The sequence below is a fragment of the Fukomys damarensis genome, unplaced genomic scaffold (genome assembly GCF_012274545.1).
Source record: "Fukomys damarensis isolate Sample0158 unplaced genomic scaffold, DMR_v1.0_HiC HiC_scaffold_15, whole genome shotgun sequence".
NCBI classification, from domain to species: Eukaryota; Metazoa; Chordata; class Mammalia; order Rodentia; family Bathyergidae; genus Fukomys; species Fukomys damarensis.
In genome coordinates, this window is record NW_022900927.1 from 17,590,478 (window position 1) to 17,615,901 (window position 25,424).

General features: G+C 38.3%; 1 protein-coding gene across 1 annotated transcript; it reads left to right on the plus strand.

The window, feature by feature from the left end:
- The first annotated feature begins 1,608 nt into the window (after nucleotides 1-1,608).
- Higd1c (HIG1 hypoxia inducible domain family member 1C) lies at nucleotides 1,609-22,990 on the plus strand. The gene is made up of 3 exons (XM_010628541.1): nucleotides 1,609-1,702; nucleotides 8,336-8,470; nucleotides 22,926-22,990. The coding sequence occupies exons 1-3, from the start codon at nucleotides 1,609-1,611 to the stop codon at nucleotides 22,988-22,990; spliced, it is 294 nt and encodes a 97-aa protein (XP_010626843.1).
- The last annotated feature ends 2,434 nt before the right edge of the window (nucleotides 22,991-25,424 follow it).

Below are 25,424 nucleotides of genomic sequence, written 5' to 3' on the forward strand. Positions count from 1 at the left end.
GTGCTGCATTCAGCGGATCTTTGATGACTGGTTATGCACACATTGAGCAGGCTCTGAATTGCTTGCCTCTGGCGGACAGGTTATGGAATGGTTAGCAATGCTGTCAACAGTTCCTCTCCCCTCCAGCCATACAGCGATCCTCTGAGGACTGGTCAGCGAAGCAGTGTGCTTGCCATGGTCCAGGGCTGCACCCAGTGCATGGTTTAGGAATGGGTAGGGATGCAAACATCCTTGACTCACGGAAGAGTCATACAGAGGTCTGGAGAGTAGTGGTAAAGCCACACAGCAAGGCTGCCCTCACTGCAGCTTGCAGACAGGGCTCCCATGAAGACCATTTGGCCACACAATGAGCACACCCTTGTCCCTGCTTGCACTCAGTGGACAAATGAGCAGGGCATAGCCACTGAATAGGAACGCCCTCCCCTCAGACTTCAAAGAGCAGTAGGTTGAGCAGCAAATCGCCACACAGTGAGAGTAGCAAGGGTAGTGGAAACTTTGGCCAATACCAGTTGGCCACTCCCTCAGGGTGGGTGTTTCTAGGATTTCCTATCATCAATCAGTTGGAAATTGCAGGGAACTGTGTCTGGGCCTGCCAACATCTGTTCTAGCTATAGACTCTTTCTCAAAGAGCACTAGGAAACAGAAGGAGGTGGTGGGGCACAGTGCTTCCAACAGGTTGAAGGTATTGTGCTTCTGCCACTTCTCTGTGGATTATATTCTGTCTTCTGTCTATCTGTCTCTGTCTCTCTCTTTCTCCTTCCATTGCTCCCTCTCCCAGGAATTCCGGCATGCTAGGTAAGCAAGGCTCTACCTCTGAGCCATCTCCTCACCCCTCTGATGAAATTTTGTTCATAGGATGAAGCCATTGATTTGAGCTTAGGGGTGAACATAATAGGTTGTATAGTAATAGACTGAGCTACTGCTAAACCTACTGTAACTGTAGTTGCTCTTACAGCTGTCTCCACTCATCTTAGACAAAGCAGAGACTCTCCCATTGCCCAGCCTACCACTTGGCCCATAATGAAATGACCTTAAAATGGTCTGCACATTCTGTGAAATCGGAGTGAGTGGTCTCCCATCACTTGTGCATCTGGAAGTATTTGTGCCTGTGTTGGCTCTGCCACTGTAAAAGAAGCTGTGTTCTTAGTATTTGGGGAAGAAATCCTGAGGTTCCCAAGCTTTGTAGTTTCCATGCTGTGTAGTGAAACAATGCCAACAGAATTATGATCTCTGTTCATTTTTACTCTGTATTTATGGTACTATATTGTCAGTTTCTGTATATATACACTTTTCTGTAATATTCCTTCCCCTCAAAACAAGAGGATTCTGCCAGATTTGGAGGTATATACCAATAATCTTGGCACTTTGGAGGCTGAGGCAGGATAATCGTAAGCTTAAGGCTAACCTGGACTATATAATGAGACCTGAGGGGGGATGAACTCTGTAGTGAAGTGAAGGCAACCATTTGTTTCAGTTGAGCAGACAGGCAGGCCAAGCAAGTGAAGAGAGAAGAATATATAACCAGGAGTGTATTGGGAGAAGGGAAATGGATTCTTCTGAATAGTTCACAGCATTCACATTGATCTTCTAGTGTTACTAGAGAGAAAAATGTCTTCAGATAGCCACTGGTCAGCACATGAGGATGAAGGCCAACTATCCCGACTGATCAGGAAATCCAGAGACTCCCCCTTTGTCCCTGTAGGTAAGTATAAGCCTTGGATGAATACTGGAAAGTGTAATGACACAATAATGCCTTACCCTAGATCTTTTAAGGATCGAAATGTTCCATATAATTGAATTTTTCAGCTAATTAAAGCTAACCTCCTTTAAGTATTAATATGAGTCGGGCTTTCAGAGTAGTTTCTAATAAACGATGTTACCTATCATTCGTTAATGCATTAAATTTTATTCTGTTGTATGCATTTCATTAGACATCTACCTAAAACTCTTAGTTCCCGACCAATCAAATGGAACCCATTGAATGGACTTAAACTCGTCTGTCATGACTCAGTGTTAGCAACAGCAGCACAGCTTATTTTTAGATCTATGAAGGGCAGAGTGTCTGCGAAGGGCTGCTGAAATGTATGTCTCTTTGTAACGCTGACCTTTACGGTCCTGTGTCTGCTGTTTATGGATTTTTCTATTTCTTCCATTACTATTGGGAACCATTAAAAAACTTCTGCTTCTAATGTTCTGTGGCACCAAAGTGAGATGCTCAGAATTGAAAGACCTGTGAATCAACTCAGGGTAAAGCTCTGCTGGGAAGCCTGGGATTCCCTGTACACTTGAGAGATTAAACTATAGCTATTCACTGGCTCTTTTCCTGATTGCTAAGTGAACTTTGAATTCAAGAAGTGGCATTGTGATTAAACTTGGAGTTCTTTTTCCTCTCTCACACAATTTAGTGTATGTTTACATTTTTCCACATGTACTAGATGTAGCTGGACTTTACAAATAATTTACCTGAAACAAGGATGTAGCTCATTGGTAGAGCGCTTATCTACCATGCATCCCGGGCCCTGTACCAGAATTGGAAAAAAAATTAAACACAGACATTATGTTTTAAAATCTGAGCTTTCTCTTTCTTCACCCCTGGATACTTAAACTGCCTTGAGTGTTATTATCACATACCACAGCCAGGCTTCTTTCTTTGTATACGTTTCATCTAGGAACTTAAAACTATTTACCTAAATCTGACTTACATAAGTGTGAATATATCAATTCCATAAAATCTTCACAGTGACTATGAGTCATATGCACCCATTGTCACCACAACTCTAGCAAGTTTGTTTTTCTCAGTATCGGGGATTGAACTCAGGACCTTTGCACTTGCCAGGCAGGCGTGTGTGGTGCCACCAAGCTACTCCCTAGCCCAACTCTAGCAATTTTGTGTATTGTTATTCACATGTCAAAAAGAACCAAATGGGGCCTAGGATTTAGCTCAGTGGTTCTGCTGTCTGTCTTGCAAGTGGAAGGTCCTGAGTTTGATCCCCAGAAAACAAAACAAAACAAAACAAAGAACCAGTTGTACTTTGCAATAATATTCTGCTTAGAACTTTCACTTAAAAAAATTTCACTTAATTTGATTAAGACTTGTAAGAGCACCCGTAAGAAATGGAAGCAATGATTTATCTTCCTTATCATTTTTAACCAGAAAAACAATATAAGAACTTGGTTGCTACTTGAACAGATCCTTGTAATGAACAGAAAATTAATCACTATGCCTGTTGTACACTAAATTATTTTTCCAAAAACATTTGGGTTGATCAAAGTAGAAAGATGAAAGTGCTTCTAGCAAAATTCAATTATATGCATACTACAGAGACATAATATGAAAACTATACCCGCTCTGACTTTAATCTCCAAAAGAAACAAACCAATTTAATTAATAACAGAACCTTGATTTGATTAAGGGAAGGGACCATGTTTTTGCTAGAAAATAAATAATTATAAAATTTGGCTATATATATCATCAAATAGTTCTTTTAGCTATTGTTATTTTAACAATATCTGTAGGATATCCTGTGACAGGTTGGAGTTACTTGTGTGAATTATTTATAAAACATTTTTATTGATTATCTTAAACCATTTCATCATTATAAATATGATCTATTGGGCTGGGGGTACTATGCAGTGCTAGAGTGCTTGTCTAGCATGCTTGAGGCCCTGGGTTCAATCCCTAGCATTTCAAAATAAATTTAAAATAATAGGCAAACACATAAAATCTATTTACATCATTCAGAATTCACTCTTAAAGTCTGTGTATGCATTATAATTATATACTCATTATTTGTGTTGACAGTTTATTTAATCTTTCTTCTTTAATTTATCACTTCATATGTAGATTTATGTGTATTAACTGGCTAGTCTTACAATTTAAAAAATATTTATACTGATTTTCTTGTGTTTGGGCCATTTTACTTGTTTCATTTTTTTCGTCAGACACAGTATAGCCATAATGCATTTTGTATCATTTTCTTTTCTTTTGTTTACTTCCTTGCCGCATGTTTACAAAAGCAGAATTTCCAGGTCAGACATTGGGTGTGGTAGCACATGCCTGCAATCCTAGTTATTTGGGAGGCTGAGGCAGGAGGACTGAGAATTCAAAGTCAGTCTGGGCAATTTATCAAGACTCTGTCAAAAAAGGTGATGGGGGAGGAAGGGAGGGAGGAAAAAAGGAAGAAAGGATCGCTTGATTTCCAGATGAAAAAGCATAACCATTTATTATACATTTCTAGGGTTCTTTTTAGAAACATTTGACCAAACTTATGAAGCTTTCATATTATTCTGGTTTCCCCATATGTTTATTATCATCATTATATTGTTATTTTGTTTTCTGATGTTTTTATTTGTTTGTAGTGCATCAGTTATTTACATTTTAATTACATTTACTCCAATCAGCCTATATAATAAACATTTAAATGGAGTTATTTACTCTGATTCTTATTTTCACTTATTAAATGGACCCTGAAAGAATAAGTATATTCTCATCCACCTATAGAAGGATGCATTTGCCAATGTATTGAAAACTTCTCATTCCACAAAAAATCAATTGCATTTTTATATACGGTACTAACAACAAATAAGTGGAATCTGAAATTTAAAATATAATATTTGGTCTTCCCAAGGAAAATAAAATGCTTACATAGAAACTTAACAAAGCACGTAGGCTGAAAGTTACAGAATGCTAATGAAATAAATCAAAAGAGACAAATAGACTGCCACACTCATGGATTAGAGGACTCAATATATAGTACAGTGTCAACTCTCCCCAAGTGGATCTACAGGTTTAATATAATTCCTATTATAATTCTAGTAAGGCTTTTGCCGACAGAGACAAGCTTATTCTAAATTTTATATAGAAAGGCACAAGTTTCAGAATAGCTAGAAACTGGGACAGGGCATGTAGCTCAGTGGCATAGCACATGCCTAGCAAGTAGGAGGCCCTGAGTTCCATTCCCAGCACCAAAAACAAAACAAAACAAACAAACAAAAGGATACCTAGAAACAATCTTTTTAAAAGGGATGAAGTAGAAAGAGTCACTCTACCTGATACTGAGGCTTATTCTACAGTTGTAGTAATCAAGGTAATACAGTCATTGATGGAGAGACAGATCAATGTGAGAGAAACCAAAAATCAGACCCATACTTTTATTGTGCAAAAGTTTCATTTGTTCTTATGTCCAACATCCTTGTTTCTATAAAGTTGGCCTTATCCTCTTATAGATGTTATGAATATACTACTCTATTTCCTTCTAGTTTTTAAAACATTTTTGTTTTGCATTTAACACTTACTCATCTGAATATTTTTTGTAGGGTTTGGTGTAACATACAAATCCAAGTGAGTTCTACTAAATAAAAAGTAGTCCTAATGGCATTTATTAAGTAATTATTCTTTCTTCCATTATTTGATTATTTTTATTATTCATGAATTAAATTCTCATAGTGTTTTAAATATTCTTTGAGAAACTTTTCTATTTAGTTAATCAATTCTCTGTTTTAAAGGCAATAACAGAGGATCCTGGCTGTCACAACAGTATATTTACCCATTTACATTTGTGGAGAATAGAGAAGTGTTTGTATGGGTTTCTAGACTTTTCTAGAGTAACAGTTCTTCCCAGAGACAAATACCTCTTGTCTATGTATTAATGCCTTTTCAGCTCTCATTAAAGTTTCTTGTCTCTCCTTATTTTTTTCCAGTGCTGAGGATCAGACCCAGGGCCTTGGGCATGCTATAATGTGTCACATTCATGGAAAACAATGTTTTTATCATTTTGCTAGATTTATTCTTTATTTGGTAATAAGAAGAGTGGAATAAAGCCAGATACATGCTCAAAAGCTATGAATAATCAGGTATGGTGATGTATGCTTGTAATCCTAGCTATTTAGGAAATTGAGGCAGGAGGATCACAAGTTCAAGACCAGCCTGGGCAACTTAGTGAGGCCATGTCTCAAAATAAAATGTAAAAAGTAGGTGCTGGGGATTTAGCTCAGTGGTTCTGCTGCCTGCCTCGCAAGCTCAAGACCCAAGTTCAATTCCTGTACATAAAACAAAACAAAACAAAACCCAAAAATAAAATGTAAAAAGTTTTGGGTATATAGCTTAGTAGTAGAGTGTTTGCCTACAATGTACACAGCTCTGGGTTTAATCCCCAGTACTGGAAAAAGAAAACGAGTTATGAATGTTCAGATGTTGAGTTGTTTTACAGACTGGCTAAGTTATCTAGTTGCCCATAATAGCCTTATAGCACAAAAATCAAAATCTTGCCTCAGGAAATTACAAGTGATATTATATTATATTATTTGATACTATACTATATTATTTGGTTATTATATATATATGACTCAAGTATTTCTGAGAATAGTCAAAACTGCAAATATTGGATCCAAGAATGTTAATGACACATTTTAAAATCCAGTCCATCAAATCCAGTCTGTTTCTTTTAAAAATATCCTGTGGTATAGATTGAGTATCCTTAATTCAAAAACCTGAAATACTCCAAAATCCTAAAGGTTTTGAGCCCCAACATGATGCTACAAATGGAAAAATCTACCCCTGCCGTCACATGAAAGGTTGCAGTCAAACCACAAGTGCAGATGAGCGTGCTGGGACACACCTGAAATCCCAGCACGTGGGAAGCCGCATAGCAAGAATAAACATAACAAGGAGATGAACGAACCCTGTAATGAAAACTCAGAACTCTGAAGGAAGATATTAAAGAAGATACTAGAAAACAGAGGGCTGGGAATTTAGCTCAGTGGTTCTGTCACCTGCCTCACAAGTGGAAGGTCCTGAGTTTGATCCCCAGTACCAAAAAAAAAAAAAAAAAACCCACAGAAAGCACTACTAGCAAAGATGTGGGGGAAAGGGATCCTACATTTTTGGTAGGAATGATGTGAACTAGTACAATCACTATGGAAATCAATGTGGACTTTTCTCAAAAAATAGAAAATAGAAATTCCATTTGACCTAGATATACATTCCTCCCAAAAGACATCATACATACATGCTTATATTTATAGCACTCCAATTCATAATACCTAAACTCTGAAAACAGTCTAGATGCCCATCAACAGATCAATGGATAAAGAAAATGTGGTATTTCTATGCAATGTAATATTATTTAGCCATAAAGAAAATTAAACCATGTCATTTGCATGAAAATTTATTGGAACTCAAGACCATAATGTTAAATGAAATACATCAGGCATAGAAAATTAAATATTCCATGGTTTCCCTTACATGAGAAATCTAGAATATAAATAAATATAATAAAGGAGAAATGGCAGGAAACAAGAAAGCAGACTTTCTGGAAATGGAGAAGGGATTTGGGGGAGAAAAGAGGGGAGAGGCAGGTGAATGGATTGAAAAACGATCATGACATGTTATGCATATGTACCAATCCTCCAAAACAAATATATTTATTATGCATTGTAAGAACGCACTAATAAAAAAGTAGCAATATGATTGAAATGCTGCAAGATTCCTAAACCGGAGTTATTGTGAGATAATACAATATACTAGGATGAAGATGCAAAAGAAGCTATAAGAAGGCTTTCTGAAAATCTTTGTAACAGGGTGTTTTGAATTGAAAGAGGCTCGGCCTGGTCTTGATGCATGAGTCTTGCCTAAAGAACAGAAGACTAAATATGAGGAAGGCACTTGAAGCATATCTAGAAAAGGATATTCAGAAATTGAAAGAGAAGGAAAAGGGGACAATAAGTAATCATGTAGTTAAAATTTGAGTTGCCACTTCCCCCAGCGTATTTTTATGACATTAGTTAAACCTGAAACATGTAAGAATTATTTGCATGCTGGGGGTGTATGTAGATCAATGACAGAACATGGTAAAACACGTGCCCAGCATGTACAAGGCCCTGAGTTCAACCCCTAGTACTACAAAAATGATTCACCCACAGATGTATTACTTTAAATAAAGTCTATTGCAATGATGAAATAAAATAAAAAATATTGACTAATATTACATTCAGGTAGTGTGCATAAGGCATATGTGAAGCACAAATGAATTCGTGTTAAAACTTGGGTCTCACCCCCAAGATAGCTCATTCTATATGTGTAAATATTCCAAAACCTAAAAAACTATGGAAACCACATTTCTGGTCCTAAGCATTTTGCAAGGTAGGTGGTGGAACCACCGAGCTAAATCCCCGGCCCTCCTAAGCATTTTGGACACAGGACATCCAGGATATCAACCTGCATTTTGCCTGCTTATCTTCAAAATACTCATCCTTTACCCAGTATTCCCTTTAATTCTCTAGGCTCTTGAGAATTCTTGCCTGCTATTTATCTAACTTATACTTTTAAAATTCACAGGTATAGCAGGCTTTGTGGCTGTGGTGTCCTATGGTCTTTACAAGTTGAAGTACAGAAGAAATCAGAAAATGTCCCTTCATCTTCTTCACATGCGAGTTGCTGCCCAAGGATTTGTTGTAGGAGCTATGACTTTAGGTAAACTGCTTCATGTGGATCTTATGCTCAGTTGCCTTTGAGAGTAGTTTCATTTATTCTATTCATTTATAGAAGATTAATATCATGGTAAGATGATAAAAGAGGAGGGGTAAGAAAAACTGCTGTGTCCTCGGTTGATGTTGCTACCCAGTTATGGGCTTAATTTTTTAGCATTTTAAGCTAACAAAACCTTATAAACACTAAAAAAACTGGAGAATTGGAGGGATATGTTGGTACCCTCAATACTGAAGAAGTGGTGAACAGTTCATTTAGCCGGTACAACTCTGTGACTATACGAGCAGTGGTTACATTTCCCAGCCTACTGAACAGCAGATAATTATTAAAGTAGTTTAACTGAAAAGAACATTTTCAGACCCCATAAATTTCAACAGGCTTACTTTCCTTTTATTCCAAATATGAGCAATGAGTAAATCTGTGTTTGTTTGTTTGTTTGTTTGTGTGTTTGGCTCATGAGAGTAGGGATTAAACCTAGGGCCTTTGCACTGAGCTACATCCCGAGCCCTTTTTAATTTTTATTTTAAGGCAGGGTCTCACTCACTTTCTACGTTCCCCAAGCTGAGCTTTAACTGCAATCCTCTGCCTCCACCTCCCAGTTTGCTAGGATTATAGGCATTCACCACCTGCCCAACTCTGTTTTTAAAAAATCTTATTTTTAAAATTAATCCATAAAGCAAGTAACACCTCCACAGTCAGAACTAAAGAACAGGAGTAAAATTATTATGGTTAATTAGGGTTATACCAAGGCTAAACCTATTAGCTATTCAATTATATAAACCTAAAAAGAAATCTATTTTGGGATCTAAATTCCCTAAATTTTAAAATCTGCATTAATGAGAACAGGTCCCAGGGTCATTAGCTTCTCTTCAGGCTGTGCAGAGTGCGTATGAGTAATTCAGAACGTGGAATGATGGGTATGGGGCTTTTATACTGTGCTTATAAGGTAATTACATGTCTTATTCCTGTGAGTTGGGACATTTATGTCTTGAACCAAATACAACTAGAAGCCTTACTCAGGAGTTACAGTTCTCCTTCTCACCATTCAGCAAAGATTTAATGAACATCTCCTATGTGCCAGACATTATGTGTTGGTCCAGAGAAATAAAGGAGAGAGCTAGTCTCATAAGAGTCAGTCTTTCCTTCACAGATTTTAGTTCCTTTAGGCACAGAGAACCAAAAGAGGATGTGAAGTCACTGAAACTGTTGCAGAGGTAGCATGATTGCTGTGGAAACACAAGGACAGCACAGACCAGAGTATTCACTAGGGCTGGAAGGCTTGGGAGGCTGCTCAGGCATGTTAGCTGTGTGATGAGCTAAGAGTATGGAGGAATCTTTAACTAGGCCAAGAAGGTAAGGAGTCTGGGAAAGGAAAAAGCAGAGGTACAGAAGCATGGCAGGTTGGTGGAACTCTCCATAGCTTGTTATGGCACGTAAATCAATCAGGACTTGATAAGACAAACTGAAGGACTAGTAGTAATATTTAGAAAAGAATTTAAAATAAGTCTTTGGACTTAGGTATTATGAGGCTCTTGATTATGACTCTGGAGTGAGGGCTGAAGTGGGCAGGACAAGCAAGTAGGAAGGAGATAGATGTAAAGAGGGAGAAGCAAGGAAAATAAAGAACCACCAACGGTGAGCTAGAATACACAGGACAGACCAGAACTCTCGTGGTTTCTTTCTTCTTTTCCCCTTCCCTTTCCCTTTTCCCTTTCCCTTCTTCTCCTTCTCCTTTTCCTCCTCTTCCTCCTCCTCCTTTCTCTCTTCTGTCTCCTTAGTCTTCCTCTCCTCCTCCTTCTCCTCTTTCTGACAGAATCTTGCTATGCAGTTCAGTCTGGCCTTGAACTTACTATGTAGCCCAGGCTGGCCTTGAACTTTCAGTAATCCTCCTGCCTCAGCCTCCTGAGTATTGGGATTACAGGTGTGACACCACACCTGGCTTGGTGGTTTTCATTTTTAAGAGAATTAAGTTATTTATTGGTTACACATGATAATGAGGTGATACCCCAAGCTTCATCCTCATCTACCATTTTATCTGGTACCAGTATTCAATTTAAATATTGCATAGGATGTACCAACAATCACTTCTATAAGTAAATAATTCTGTAACTGTGTTTGGGTGAACCTTCCAATGGTGAAGGACACAGAAGGTCACAACAGTAACTGTTACTTCAACTACACCAAAGTTTCTGAGGACAATGACTTCTTACCCAATAGTTTTTTGTTTGTTTGTTTGTTTTGTTTTGTTTGTTTTTGAGACAGGGTCTCACTATGTAGTTGAGACTGACCTGGAACTCACTACGTAGCCCAGGCTGGTCTCGAACTCACAGCGATCCTCCTGCCTCAGCCTCCCAAGTGCTGAGATTATAGGTGTGTGCCACCATGAGCGGCTCACCCAAATAGCTGTAAATAAATTTCATATGGAACCTGAAATCACCTGAAGCAACTTAACATTCACAATGTAGCACAAGTTTACCAAGATGGCTTCAGAGTAAACTAACCTTATTATTTATTTATTTATTTATTTGAGTAACAGGGATTGAACTCGGGACCTTATGCTTGCCAGGCAGGTGGTGGAACCACTAAGCTAAATCCCCAGCCCCAAACTAACTTTATATAGTACATTTTTATTTTTTAAAATTTTTAAAAATTGAATTTATTGGTACATGTTAGGTATACAGTACAGTTACATTCATCATTGGGATCCTGTACCTTTACATGACAGGTCTTGGTTCTCATTTTTCCCCTTGTCCCTGCCCTCCCTTCACCCCCTCCTCCCCTCCCTATTTACAAACACTTTATTTCCATTTTTTCATTTTCTCATATTTTTTTCTTCTCCCTTATTACCTTTCCCCTACCCTTCCCACTTTCCCTACACCTTTAGCCCTTTTCTTCCTATTTCACATTGTCAATTATCTCATTAAGATCTTACATACTATTATAGTTTTTCACACCAGAGAAACTATTCGGTATTTACACATGTGTGACTTATTCATTTCACTTAGGAGTATATCCTCAATATGTATCCATTTTCCTATGAATGAATCTAATTTCTCATTCTTCATGGCTGAGTAGTTTCCACTTCATAGAAAAACCACATCTTTTGTAGGGAAAGTGGGAAGGGTAGGGGAAAGGAGAACCAAGACCTGTCATGTAAAGGTACAAGATCCCAGTAATGAATATAACTGTACTGTGTACCTAGAATGTACCAATAAACTCAATAAAAGGAAAAAAAAAAGAAAAACAAAAACAAAAACTACATCTTCTTTATCCAGTTTCCAACTGATGGGCAAATGGGCTATTTCCAAGTTTTAGCTATTACAAACTGTGTTGCTATAAACAGAGGTGTGCATATATCACTGTGATATGATTCTTTTAATTCTTTTGGAAAGATACCCAGCAGAGGGATGGCTGGGTCAAATGGAACCTCTAGTCCCAGCTCTTTGAGGTATCTCCATACTGATTTCCATAGTGGTTGCACCAGTCTGCACTCCCACCAACAATGGACAAGGGTTCCTTTCTCCCCACAACCCTGCCATCATTTGTTATTGGTTGATTTCTCGATAGCAGCCATGCTTTGTGGGGTGAGATGGAATCTCTGTGTTGTTTTCATCTGCGTCTTTCAAATGACCAGTGATGTTGAATATTTTTTCATATATTTACTTGCTGTGCTCACATCTTTGAGAAATGTCTGATCATTTCAGATGCCCATTTTTAAAAATTGAATTTATTGGTATATTCTAGGTAGACAATACAGTTACATTCATTACTGGGATCTTGTACCTTTACATGCCAGGTCTGTGTTGTTTTCATCTGCGTCTTTCAAATGACCAGTGATGTTGAATATTTTTTCATATATTTACTTGCTGTGCTCACATCTTTGAGAAATGTCTGATCATTTCAGATGCCCATTTTTAAAAATTGAATTTATTGGTATATTCTAGGTAGACAATACAGTTACATTCATTACTGGGATCTTGTACCTTTACATGCCAGGTCTTGATTCTCATTTTTTTCCCTTGTCCCCACCCTCCCTTCACCCCCTCCTCCCCTCCCCACCTTCAAACACTTTAATTCCACCTTTACATTTTCTCATATTTTCCTACACCTTTGGTCCTTTTCTTCCTATTTCACATTGCTAATTGCCCCGTTAGGATCTTGAGTACTATTTTAGTTTTTCACACCAGAGAAACTACTCAGTATTTGCATATGTGTGACTTATTTATTTCACTTAGGAGTATATCCTCAAAATGTACCCATTTACCTATGAATGAATCTACTTTCTCATTCTTTATGGCTGAGCAGTATTCCATTTTATAAAAAAAACCACATCTTCTTTATCCAGTTTCCAACTGATGGGCAGATGGTCTCTTTCCAAGTTTTAGCTATTACAAACTGTGCTGCTATGAACACGGGTATGCATATATCACTGTGATATGATTCTTTCAATTCTTTTGGAAAGATACCCAACAGAGGGATGGCTGGGTCAAATGGAACCTCTAATCCCAGTTCTTTGAGGTATCTCCATATTGACTTCCATAGTGGTTGCACCAGTCTGCACTCCCACCAACAATGGAGAAGGGTTCCTTTCTCCCCACAACCGTGCCAACATTTGTTGTTGTGTGATTTCTTGATAGCAGCCATTCTTTGTGGGGTGAGGTGAAATCTCAGAGTTGTTTTCATCTGCATCTCTCGAATGACCAGTGATGTGGAGCATTTTTTCATGTATTTACTTGCTGCTTTTTTTTCTTTGTCTGAGAAATGTCTGTTCATTTCAGATGCCCATTTTAGAATTGGGTCTTTATATTTGGGGGCTCTGGTTGTTTTGAGTTCTTTATATATTTTAGATAATAGTCCTTTGTCTGAGGAGCAGCTGATAAGTTTTTCCTACATTGTAGGTTGTCTCTTAGTTCTGTTGATGGTTTCTTTTGCAGTGCAGAAGCTTTTTAATAAATTTTAATAAGGAGATCCCAGTTGTTCATTCTTTCTGCTAGTTCCTATGCTACTGAGGATTTGCTCATAAAGTCTTTCCCTATGCCAGTGTCTTCCAGGGTTCTGCCTAACTTATCTTCCAGCAAGTTTAGTGTTTCTTTTTTTATATTTAGGTCGTTAATCCACTTGGATTTTAATTTAGTGCATGGTGGCAGATAAGGGTCTAGTTTTAATCTTTGGCAGGTTGAGATCCAGTTTTTCCAACACCATTTATTAAAGAGGCTATCTTTCCTCCAGTGGGGATGGTCAGCTCCTTTGTCAAAGATGAGGTAGCTGAGTGCATCTGGAGTTGTTTTTGTGTCTTCCAATCTGTTCCACTGATCCTTAGGTCTGTTTCTTTGCTAGTACCATGCTGTTTTTATCACAGTGGCTTTGTAGTATAGTTTCAAATTGGGAATTGTTATAACCGCTGCCATGTGTCTGTTGCCTAGGATGGCTTTTGCTATTCTAGATCTCTTATGGTTCCAAATGAATTTTTGGATTCTTCTTTCTAGTTAGTTCTGTGAAGTATTGTGTTGGGATTTCAATTGGCATTGCATTGAATCTGTATAGCAGTTTTGGTAGTAAGGCCATTTTCACTATGTTGATTCTCCCTACCCAGGAGCAGGGGATATCTTTCCATTTTCTCATATCCTCTTCGATCTCTTTTTTCAGAGTGCTGTAGTTTTCAGTGTAGAGGTCTTTTGCTTCTTTTGTTAGATTAATTCCTAGATACATCATTTTTTTATGCTATTGTGAAAGGAATTGTTTCCCTAATTTCTCTCTCAGTACAAGAAGGCTATTGATTTTTGGGTGTTCACTTTGTATCCAGCTACTCTACTGAATCTGTCAGTTAAGTCTAGAAGTCTTTTGGTGGAGATTTTTTGGGTCAATGTAGAGTATCATATCAAAAGCAAATAATGACAGTTTAACTTCTTCCTTTCCTATCTTTATTGCTTTAATTTCTTTTTCTTGTCTCATTGCTATGGCTGATGTTTCCAGAACTATATCTAAGAGGAGTGGTGATAGTGGGCATCCTTGTCTTGTTCCTGATTTTAAAGTGAAAGTTTTCAGTTTTTGGCCATTTAATATGATGTTTGCTGTTGGTTTTTCATAGATAGCCTTTATTAAATTGAGATATAGACCATCTATTCCAACTTTGCAGGGTTTTTTATCATGAATGGGTGTTGAATTTTGTCAAATGCTTTTTCTGCATCTATTGATAGGATCATATGGTTTTTGTCCTTGACTTTGTTAATATAGTGTATTACATTTATTGACTTATGTATATTGAACTATGCTTGCATCCCTGGAATAAATCTGACTTGGCCAGGATGCATGATCTACTTGATGATCCTCTGTATTCTGTTTGCTAATATCTTATTAAGGATTGTTGCATCTATATTCATTAAGGAGATTGGCCTGTAGTTCTCTTTTTCAGTTGCGTCTTTCCCTGGTTTGGGAATCAAAGTGATACTTGCTTCCAGGAATGAATTTGGAAGTATTGCTTCCCTTTCAATTTCATTGAAAAGTTTGAAGAGTAATTGCAGTAGTTCTTCTCTAAATGTCTTGTAAAATTCAGCAGTGAATCCATCAGGACCTGTGCTTTTCCTTCTTTTTTTTTTTTTTTTTTTTTTGGTACCGGGGATTGAACTCAGGTCCTTGTGCTTGTGAGGCCGGCCACCGAACTGCTGGGCTAAATCCCCGGCCCCCTGTGCTTTTCTTAGTTGGTAAGTTTTTAATTACATTTTCAATTTCACTGATTGTAATTGGGGTGTTTAAAATGTTTTTATCTTCTTTGTGCAACTTTGGTAATTCATAAGTATCTAAAAATCCATCCATTCTGTGTTTTCCATTTTATTAGAGTACAGGTTCTCAAAGTAGGTATTAATGATCCTCTGGATTTCTGTTGGATCTGTTGTGACTTCGCCTTTTTCATTCCTGATTGCATGGATCTGAGCCTCTTCTTTCCTTTTTCTGATAAGGTTAGCTAAGGGTTTATTGATTTTATTCATTCTTTCAAAAAACCAGCACTTTGATTCATTTATTTTTTGTATCTTTTTTTAGTTTCCATTGCATTGATTTCTGCTCTAATCTTTATAATTTCCACTCTTGTTCGAACTTTGGGTTTTTCTTGCTCTTGTTTTTCTAGTAGTCTAAGAATCATCATTAGGTTGTTTATTTGAGCTCACTCTATTTTCTGAATGTGGGCATTCAGTGCTATGAATTTTCCACATAGAACTGCTTTCATTGTGTCCCACAGATTCCTGTAGGTTATATTGGCATTTTCATTTATTTGTAAAAACTGTCTGATTTCTTCTTTAATTTCCTCTGTGACCCATTGATTGTTCAGGGGAGTGTTGTTCAATTTCCATGTGTTTGTGAAGTTCCTATGGTTTCGTATGCTATTGATTTCCAGCTTGATTGCACTATGATCTGATAAGGGGGATAACTTCAATTCTTTTGCATTCATTCAGGCATGTTCTGTGAGCTAGTATGTGGTCTATCTTGGAGAATGACCTATGTGCAGCCGAAAAGAATATATATTCTGATTTTTTGTGGGGTGACTCTATAGACATCTACTAAGTCCATGCATTCAAAAGCTTGGTTGAATTCTAGTATGTCATTGTTGATTTTCTGCTAGATGATCTGTCTATTTGTGATAGTGGGGTATTTAGATCCCCCATTACAATTGTATTAGTGCTTATTTGGCTTCTCATGTTACTTAATATTTGTTTTATATAGTTGGAGGCATTAATATTTGGTGCATATATGTTTATGATTGTCATCTCTTCTTGAATTGCTCCCTTTACAAGGATGTAGTGGCCTTCTTTGTCTTCTTAATCAGTTTTGGTTTGAATATAGTACATTTTTTAAAAGAGATATTCATTCAGTCGTGATCAGACTGTTACATCTAGACATCAACAGTGGGGGTGCCAAAAAATTACATTTAAAACCCTCTGGATGCTTCACACTTTCCATGGAACAGAAACAAAAATAACCTGTTGCACAATTAGTCATACATGTAATACTCATACTTTTGGGTATTGTCAAAAATATGTTTGTAGCAGTGAGGCCCTGCTACCACCATGCTGGCTGAGTTCATGAATCTCTTGTAACCTATGACTTCCCTGGCTCTCTTTGCACGCTAAGCTTTGTTTCCAAATGTCTCTCATCACTTGTTAAAAGCTTGGCAGTCTGACAAAGAGCATCTGCCTCTGTTCAAGCTACCTGGGAGACCCTGGCAGTGGGAAGGGAAGCCTTAACTGTCCTCCTCTGCAGCATCCACAGGCAGAGAAAGCTTCCTGTGCTTTTAAAACCATTTCCCACCCCTAATTCATTGATGAGAGCAACATATTGTGACAGCATCCTTCATTCTGGAGCTAAACATGAACCTGGCTACAAAGTGAGAGAAAGTGAAGAAGAAAATTCAGCAGGAGCCTTAGTGGCTTTTGATTGCTGCCCCATGCCAATTAGATAGGCTAACAGGTGAACAAAAATGTGCTTCAACTGTGACTTCTGGGCATAAAAAGACTTTGACTGCTGCTTCACTTCTGCCTTCTAAGTCACATCAAACTGCCTCTTGTGCACTCACAGGAGAATAAAGGGAGAGGAATTTGGGAAAGTGTAGTTACCAGTTAGCTCAGTTCACACAATACATACCCACCACTGTCCAGCCCTTGTCCACTTGGGATCCTCTTTTAATCACACTGAGCTTCCAAATAATCAAGACCAAAACTAGCCATCCCTTATGTAATTTAAAAAACACAAATTCTCCTAAAAGATGATACAAAGTCTCTTTATCCATCTTTGAGTGAGGCTGATCCTATTGAGTTGCGTGGCATCCACTTGGTTTCATTGTAATAGCCCTTACTCCACAGGTCAGGAGACCACTGTGAGAGTTTTAACAGGCTGAGTTTGTCTATGCAAAATGTCATGGCTACCTGCTTTTGTAGATTCCTACTTTGACTGGCACACCACACAAATTCTATCCAAGTCAGACTCAGTGTCAATTCAGAATCAAAATTCAAAACTTCCCCATAAATTTGGCTATTTTCCCTTCCTTGGTGTGTAAGTACCCTGGTAGTTGGCTGCAGATCCCTTTAAAGGAAAAACAAAAAAGGATTTATTGCACATGTGTTCATGCAAATGTATGCATTATTATACGCAGAATACATATATGTATTTTGGGGATGGAGCCTATGTAACTGTGTCTTTCCTTTATGGGACCTGACCCCTTCCTCACTTAAGGTACCATGACTCTGTGAAATGATTCAAATCTAGGAAATGGTCCAGGGATCATAGGCCTCTGCTATGAGGATTCATTTGCTTTCTGCTTATATGCTACCCATTACTTTTAATGTTACAATCAATTAGCCAGTGCCAAAGATCTGTGTGAAGCAGGTATGGGGCACACACCTGTAATCCTGGCATTCTGGGAAGCTGAGGCAGAAAGATTTCAAGTTTGAGCCCAGCCTGGGCAACTTAGTGACTTAGGGAGACCCTGTCTCAAAATAGGAATGTATAAAAAGGGGTAGGATGGCCAATTGTGGCAGCTCACATCTGTAATCCCAGCACTCAAGAGGCTGAGGCAGGAAGATCTCTATGAATTAGAGGTCATCCTGGGCTAGCTAGTGAGTTCCCGGCCAGCCTGAACTACATAGCAAGACCCTGTCTCAAAACAAAAGGCAAGGGCTGTAGGACGTATCTCAGTGCAAAGTTCCTGGATTCAATCCTCAGTACCCACCCCCCTGCTAAATCTAGTGGCCTGAACTACTCAGAATACTGCTTATTCACTGTGTCCCATTACAATAATCAAAGCTTCCCTGCCTTTGAAAATTCAGTGCTGCCATTTCGCCCTATAATACCAGGATATCCTTAAACCTACTGAATTCAGGGATCTCAGCAGTTCACACTCATTTCTGAGGCAGAGAACAGTTACCATAGAACTCATGAAGGATGCCAGGACTACCTTCAAAAATGCATTTCTAACAACCTTGGTGAAGGGAGTTTCTACACCCAGGAAGTGAGTAAGCAGGACACATTCACTCCGACACTCCTTTGGCAGTTTCTCAGACTCGACACCAATGGCACTTGGGGCTAGATTATACTTTTTCTGAGACAGCTGTGCTCGCATTGCAGGGTATTTGGCAGCACCTCAGCTCTCTACATTCTAGACGCCAGAGAATTCTCTCCTACCTCCCACCCGCTGTGTGTCAAATGAAAACATCTCCAGACATTACCAGATTTCCCTCAAGAACAAACTACCCTGGATGGCCACTATAGGTCTACCGAGGAAATCTAGTATTTCATCTTCATTGAGTGAGGTTACTTTTTAGTTTCAGTTTCAGTTATTCTTGACAAGGAAAGAAGGGCTGCTTCTTCTGCAAAGGAGTCTTGGTAAGACACGTGGGTTCAAGGGCCCACTGCACTGATGTCTGTCCAGAAGTCCCCATCCCAATATTTAAGGTTCTGCTTCCTCCAGAGCTATGCTGTAATGTTAGCATAAGAGACTGTAAAATTGTAAATTGAACTTGTGCTGTGATTAGCTGCTTGCTAGCTGAGACGCTGTGTGTGGTTTTCAAAAATAGTGGCTTCATAGCTGTAGGAGCTCACAGTTTCTCTTTGGGAAGTCGTAAAGGCTTCAGTCACCTCATGGGATTTGGGCTAGGAATTAAATCCTGGGCCTTTTATTTTCTTTCCCCAAGTTCTGTGGCATAGTTAGCAGCATTAAACTCATTACATTCCTTATTTCCATCAGATGTTCTTTGGCAATAAATACCTGATTACCCCAAATCTGGCTTTCTATAGGCACTTGATTAAAATATCTACAGGTGTTAATGTTTTGCTACTGGGTGCTGTGGCTCTACTATCTCTTTATCACTGAAAAAGGGCCATTTATGCCTCTAAAGGTAATCCGATTAAAAAAAAAATTCCAGGTAGCCAAGAGCCAATACAGCAAACCAATCCTCATGGTTCTGTTCCTATCCAAATCACATTCTGGATCAGCCAAGTTTCAGTCAGGAGGAAAAGCTAATGGTGTGATATATAAAAGTGGATTTATTGTAGAGACATGACATTAAACAACGTTGGGCAATAGCTAAACAGTCCATGTGAAGCTGCTGCTCATATTTCTAATACTGAGTCCTCAAGTCAGCAGTGCAATACTTGGAAAAGAAAGACAAACTGGAATTTGCAAGGACAAGCTGAAACCCCAAAAGGCAGATGAAAACCTGGACCAGTCTCTCTTCCTCCCTTCATGGGAGATGTAAACCTGGAGCTACACCACAGCAGGTCAAGGACCCCTTGAAACTGTGGACCTGGCTGCTGCCAAGCAACAGTGAGCTAAGGCAGGAGATAACAATGTATAGAAGCTATGACTCTGCCTATCTGATTGGTGATTTAGAATGATATCTACTTTGCAGAAAGGTCAGAACAGGCACTATAAAGCTGTTGGATAAATTGATGGCTAAACTATTGAGACAAGGAAGAAAAAGATTGCTCTAAAGCCCAGAATAGTGGTTAAATGTGGAAAAGAGGGGGACTGTGGTCAACAAAGAAACTCAGAATGCTTCTCACATGTCTGCGACAGTCTATTGACCCTTAATAATTTCATGTGTCCACTCTACAACTATTTGTTAATCTTGTAATTCAAATTTTATGTACAATTCTCCATGTATTTCATCATGGAAAACAAAGTTAAAGAGGAAAAGGAAAACTGGGTGGGGTGGCACACAGCCTGTGATTCCAGCACTCAGAAAGCTGAGGCAGGAAAATTACCACTAGTTCAAGGCTGGCCTCACCTATATAGTGAATTCTAGGACAGCGACTAAGCAAGACTTGTCTTAAAAAAAAAAAAAAAAACCCAAAAACGACAAAGAAAATGCTTAAAGGTGACTTACAAAGGAGAAGAAAACATAGATAGTAAAAACCACTTAGACTATGAATTAGATCTGAATTAAGGCAGTGGCAGTAGAAGCAGAGAAGAGATGGATTCCAGAAATGCTGAGGACTTGGTCACTAAGTGACTGCGAAGAGGAAGGAAAGGAATCAAAGATGATCCCCAAGGGCTGGGGATTTAGCTCAGTGATTCCACCTCCTGCCTTACAAGCACAAGGTCCCAAGTTCGATCCGTCCTTGGTAACAAAAAAAAAAAACAAAAAAAAAAAGATGGTCCCCAAGTTTTTGGTTTGTACAGATGGAAGGTTTTGTGAGTTGGGGATTTAGCTCAGTGGTTCTGCTGCCTGCTTTGCAAGCACAAGGTCCTGAATTCTATGCCCAGTACCAAAAAACAACCAAACAAAAAAACAGATGGAAGGTTTTGCCTTTCACTAATATAGAGAATGAAGATCAAATAGCAGCTTTGGTGGTAGGATGAACATTTATAAAATAAAACAAGAATTACTAATATTTAATGAGTACTTATGATGTGTACTCACTCTAACTGCTTTATATATCATTATCTCATTTAATTTAAATAAATATCTATTTGATACCACCTGATATATTAAATAATAAATTATTTAATAATTTAACAGAATATATTTAAATACATTAAACAGTTCAATATCGACACTACCTGGAGCTGCCCACATCAGTCCCACAAGTTCAGGAACCCAGGCCCTGACAACACTGCTCACACTTCAGATGCCAGCTTCTTTTTCATCAGTCTGAGCTCTGGTACGATCCAAGGTGCTCATGAATACCAGAGACACTGGTAGCTCTGGAATCTCTATGCATTTTAAAAGAACCCAGGAGAAAGACCAGTAACATTTATTTATTTAATTACTACGCTGTGGATTGAACTCAGGTCCTTGTACGTGCTAGGCAAGTGCTCTACCACTGAGCTACACTCACAGTCCAGACAAACCCTTTACACATACAAATCCATCCTCTAAGGCAACTACAGTTATACCATTTTATAGATAAGGTAACTGAGGCTTAAGAGAAAAAGTCATTTATTCATGATCCCACAGGAATCTCCAGCTCTGAGCCCTTAATTTTATACTATATTGATTGAAATTCCCATGGGAGATATCTCCAAATTAGAATACTCACACCCCATGAATAAGGAGATCCATGGAGGTATGGAAAGAAAATGTCCTGCAATAAAACTAAAAAAGCTAGCCAAGCACAGTTGCCTAGGTCTGTAATCCAAGCCACTTTGGAGGCTGAGGCAGCAGGACTGCCTGAGTCCAGAAATACAAGGCCAGTGACACTAAGTCTAAACCAAATGAAAATAAATGTAATAAAAAGTATTATTAATACATGGACTGAAAATAGTATATTTTACTGTTTAAAATTTAATATGCAATTCAGAGTATGCTCAATATGTTTATTTATGTACATTTTAAACGATGAGTATTACCTGCATAAGGGATGTAAAAATGCTATAGATACAATAATAAATACATGGGCCTCACACTCAGAAGGAAATCTAACTTGCTTATCAGGGAAGCAACAAGTATGAATGAGATAGGAACAAAGTTGAAGTCATAACTTCAGGGAACAGAAACAGGAGGTAGATAAGAGGTAACAACTGTCTGTGTCTAATAAGCCAAATGATAGGGTAATGAGTCCTAGAATTCCCTCTGAATCTGAGAATACTATTTCTATAGATATAATAATTCAAAATTTTAAAATTTGAGACTTGGAATCTTAGATATAACTTTAGTTAAAATACTGGTTCATTAGGAAATTATTCAGACTTCTGCCTCAATTTGCTGTGACGTGGAGATATGAGAGCAACTTAATAACCTTCTATCATCTTCACTTTATGAAAATAGTAACAAGAAGTCACAGAAAGAACTCAGAAGAAAAGTGAAAGATCCGGTTTAGGCAATGACAAATAGCTGATGCCTTGATCACTGACAGAAGTGGGTATCAGTTACAGCTTAAATCTCTGGCTCCTCAACTTGCTTTTGGGAGTGAGCATTTGCTAACAGAATCATCTCCCCTTTTTTCAGCTTAGCTTCCCTGGCTGCTTTTCTCTTTAGCTTGCCCCTAAGACTTTGTGGGGCAATATCCACCTACACTCACAGCTAATTTACCCTCTAGCTTGTAAATCACTAGAAGGGGGATTAGATCCATTCACTTTCATTTTCCTGGTACTGAACACAAAGAGACATTGAATAAATGTTCGCCAAATTAATATGACTATTGTTTGTAATCTTAGTATCTGGTCAAATTTGTTCACTTTCCTAACATTTTACCAATATTGTAAAGTTCAAACTTCAGGGTGATAACAGCATAAACTCACAACGATAGTGACTAAACAGGACTACTGGGTTTTTTGTTGACTGATTTACTTCTGGGGCCATTTGTATGATCCAAGCCAAAACATATTAAGAGAATGCTTCTGTTGCTTTATTTTAAACTTGTGGGCTAAGTTCAGAAAAATACAAGTAGGAAAAAATTCACTGTCTGCATCCCATGAAAAGCCTATTGATGTGCATCTTTCTCTTTCTAGGTGTCCTCTATTCTATGTATAAGGATTACATTAGACCTCGATTCTTCGATGTGTCCAAAAAATGAAGCTATGTGCTAGAAACAGGAAAGACAAGAGGCTTCTGAAAACTATTTAGTTTGAAGAATGAATTTTCATTATGTAGCAACTTCACTGCAGAAGTATCAGAATTATTTGTATATTAAGTCATAATGTTTTAAGAAGTTGATTTCCAAATCAACAGTCATGATCAACTCAGAAATAAAATATCTCTGTTGATTTCTCCTTGTGACTTAAATAAATTTCTCTCTGTCTCTGCCTCTGTCTGCCCTCCATGTGGAGCTGGGGATGAACCCGGGGCCTCAAGAATGTTAGGCAAGTGTTCTATTATGCTAAGTCACATCCCCAGACCATGACTAAATTTTTACTTTCCAGTTGGCAGCAGAAACTAGTCCATACTGTGCTAAACAATCTGAAGATTAGTTGACAGTTGTATAGCAGTTACGTATTTACATCCATGTTAAATGTTACACTGTGTTCATCAGTTTTCTCCAAATATGGCAAGGCAATTAAGGTTTCTTAAACTTCCTTTTAGAATGGCTATCTACTACATCAGAGGAGTATGGCCATATTACATAAAGTTGGTTCACCATTTGGCACTTCATTCAGGTAGAGTCTCAATTACCATAAACATAAAAGTTTAAAACTCAAATACTGCCAGGCATGGTAGCGCACACCTGTAGTCCCAGCACTTCGGGGGCTGAGGCAGGAGGATAGCCACAAGTTCAAAACCAGCATGGGCTACATACTGAGTTCAGGGACAACCTGAACTACAAAGTAAGACCTTGTTTAAAAAAAAACCCAAACTTAAATATTTCTGAATTCATTTTTATACTTCTAGGAAGGATTCCTAAGAATACATATTGTGAATCTTTTCCCTGAGACAGCAAAAAGGTTTCAGTCCAGCTGTCCTATGCTAAGAAACCAAAGCACGTATTCAATAATGAGTATACGCGTGGCCTCAAATGACTGTGAAATTGTCCTTGGGCTCTAAAACATTAACTAGATTTTGTTAAAGCAAAAGCTGTCTTGATCTAGGTGTACCCTCAAAGACTCCAAGCCTAGGGGAAAAAAAACCAAAAAAGCCAAAGTTTTACTAAAAGCCAGGCATAATGGTGCAGGCCTGTAATCCTAACACTGTGAGAGGCTGAGGGAGGATTGTGAGCTAGCCCCTAGCCTGGTCAACTTTCTCACATAGCAAGACCCTGTCTCAAAATTTTACTTTATTTGGGGGGCAGGTACCAGGGATCAAACTTAGGACCTTGTGTTTACAAAGCAGGCGGCAGAACCATTGACCTACATCTCCAGTCCCCGTCTCAAAGTTTTAAAAGGTCAGAGTGCTGGGAATGTAGCTCAGCACAAAAGCGCTGGGTCCAATCCCCCGTACCACACACAAAAAGTTTTCACTGAAATAAAATTAACAATATGGTATCAAGGGGATTTAGCTCAGTGGTTTGGTTGCCTGCCTTGCAAGCACAAGGACCCAAGTTCAATCCCTGGTACCAAAAAAAAAAAAAGAATATGGTATCTGTACTGTAAGATGATTTATGATAGTTCTCTATAGCGGAGAGTGGCACTGATTGAAATAGCATTGTGGGGGTTGTGGGGGCTGGGGATTTAGCTCAGTGGTACCTGTGCATGTGCCTTGCAAGTGCAAAGTCCTTGGTACCCCACCCCAAATAGCATTTGGGGGAAAGGAAAGATGTAGGGATATCTATAAACATGTCTGCCTTCTAGAGCACAACCTACTGTGCTGTGTATGATACATATATTTCTCCGTAGGTACAGGGTAATTAAAAAATTTAAGTTGTCATCTGTACCTCTCATGAAGCTCAGCTAGTGCTTCCAATAAGTATACTTATTTTAGTCAAGGGTTCCACTTTGGAAACCAGGGAAGGAAAGACTCCAACTGCTTTATTCTACTATAGTAAATATTCAGGCAGTTGAATGTAATATGATCATGAAGACCAGGAAAATCAAAGACAACTGGCATAGAAGTAAGACATCCTTTCACACTGATTGTGAAGTGAAAAGATATTTCTCACCAGGTCACTGGAAAGAATCTACTCTCTATATATACATTTAGCATAAAAACAAATTAACAGTGCTTTATCAAAAACTGGCTTTTCTTGGGGCTGGTGATTTGGTTCAGTAGTACCACTGCCTGCCTTGCAAGGGCAAGGTCCTGAGTTCAATCCCTGAATGAATAAAACAAAACAAAATCCCAGTAGGTTCCTCAATTTTGTAATCATAGTGGGAGAATGAAAGTAGTATATTTGTTGCTTAAAAAAAGAGTGCCTTTGAATGTAAACCCATAAACTGCTTAAATCAGGTTGTAAAAATCACACTTGGAGAAAAGTTAGGAAGTAGCCAGGTAAAACGTGAGAATCGTTGCAGGAAGACACTATAAACAGATACCACAGAATGCCTCAACTTGTCAAATACCTTCTGGGCAAAGCTGTT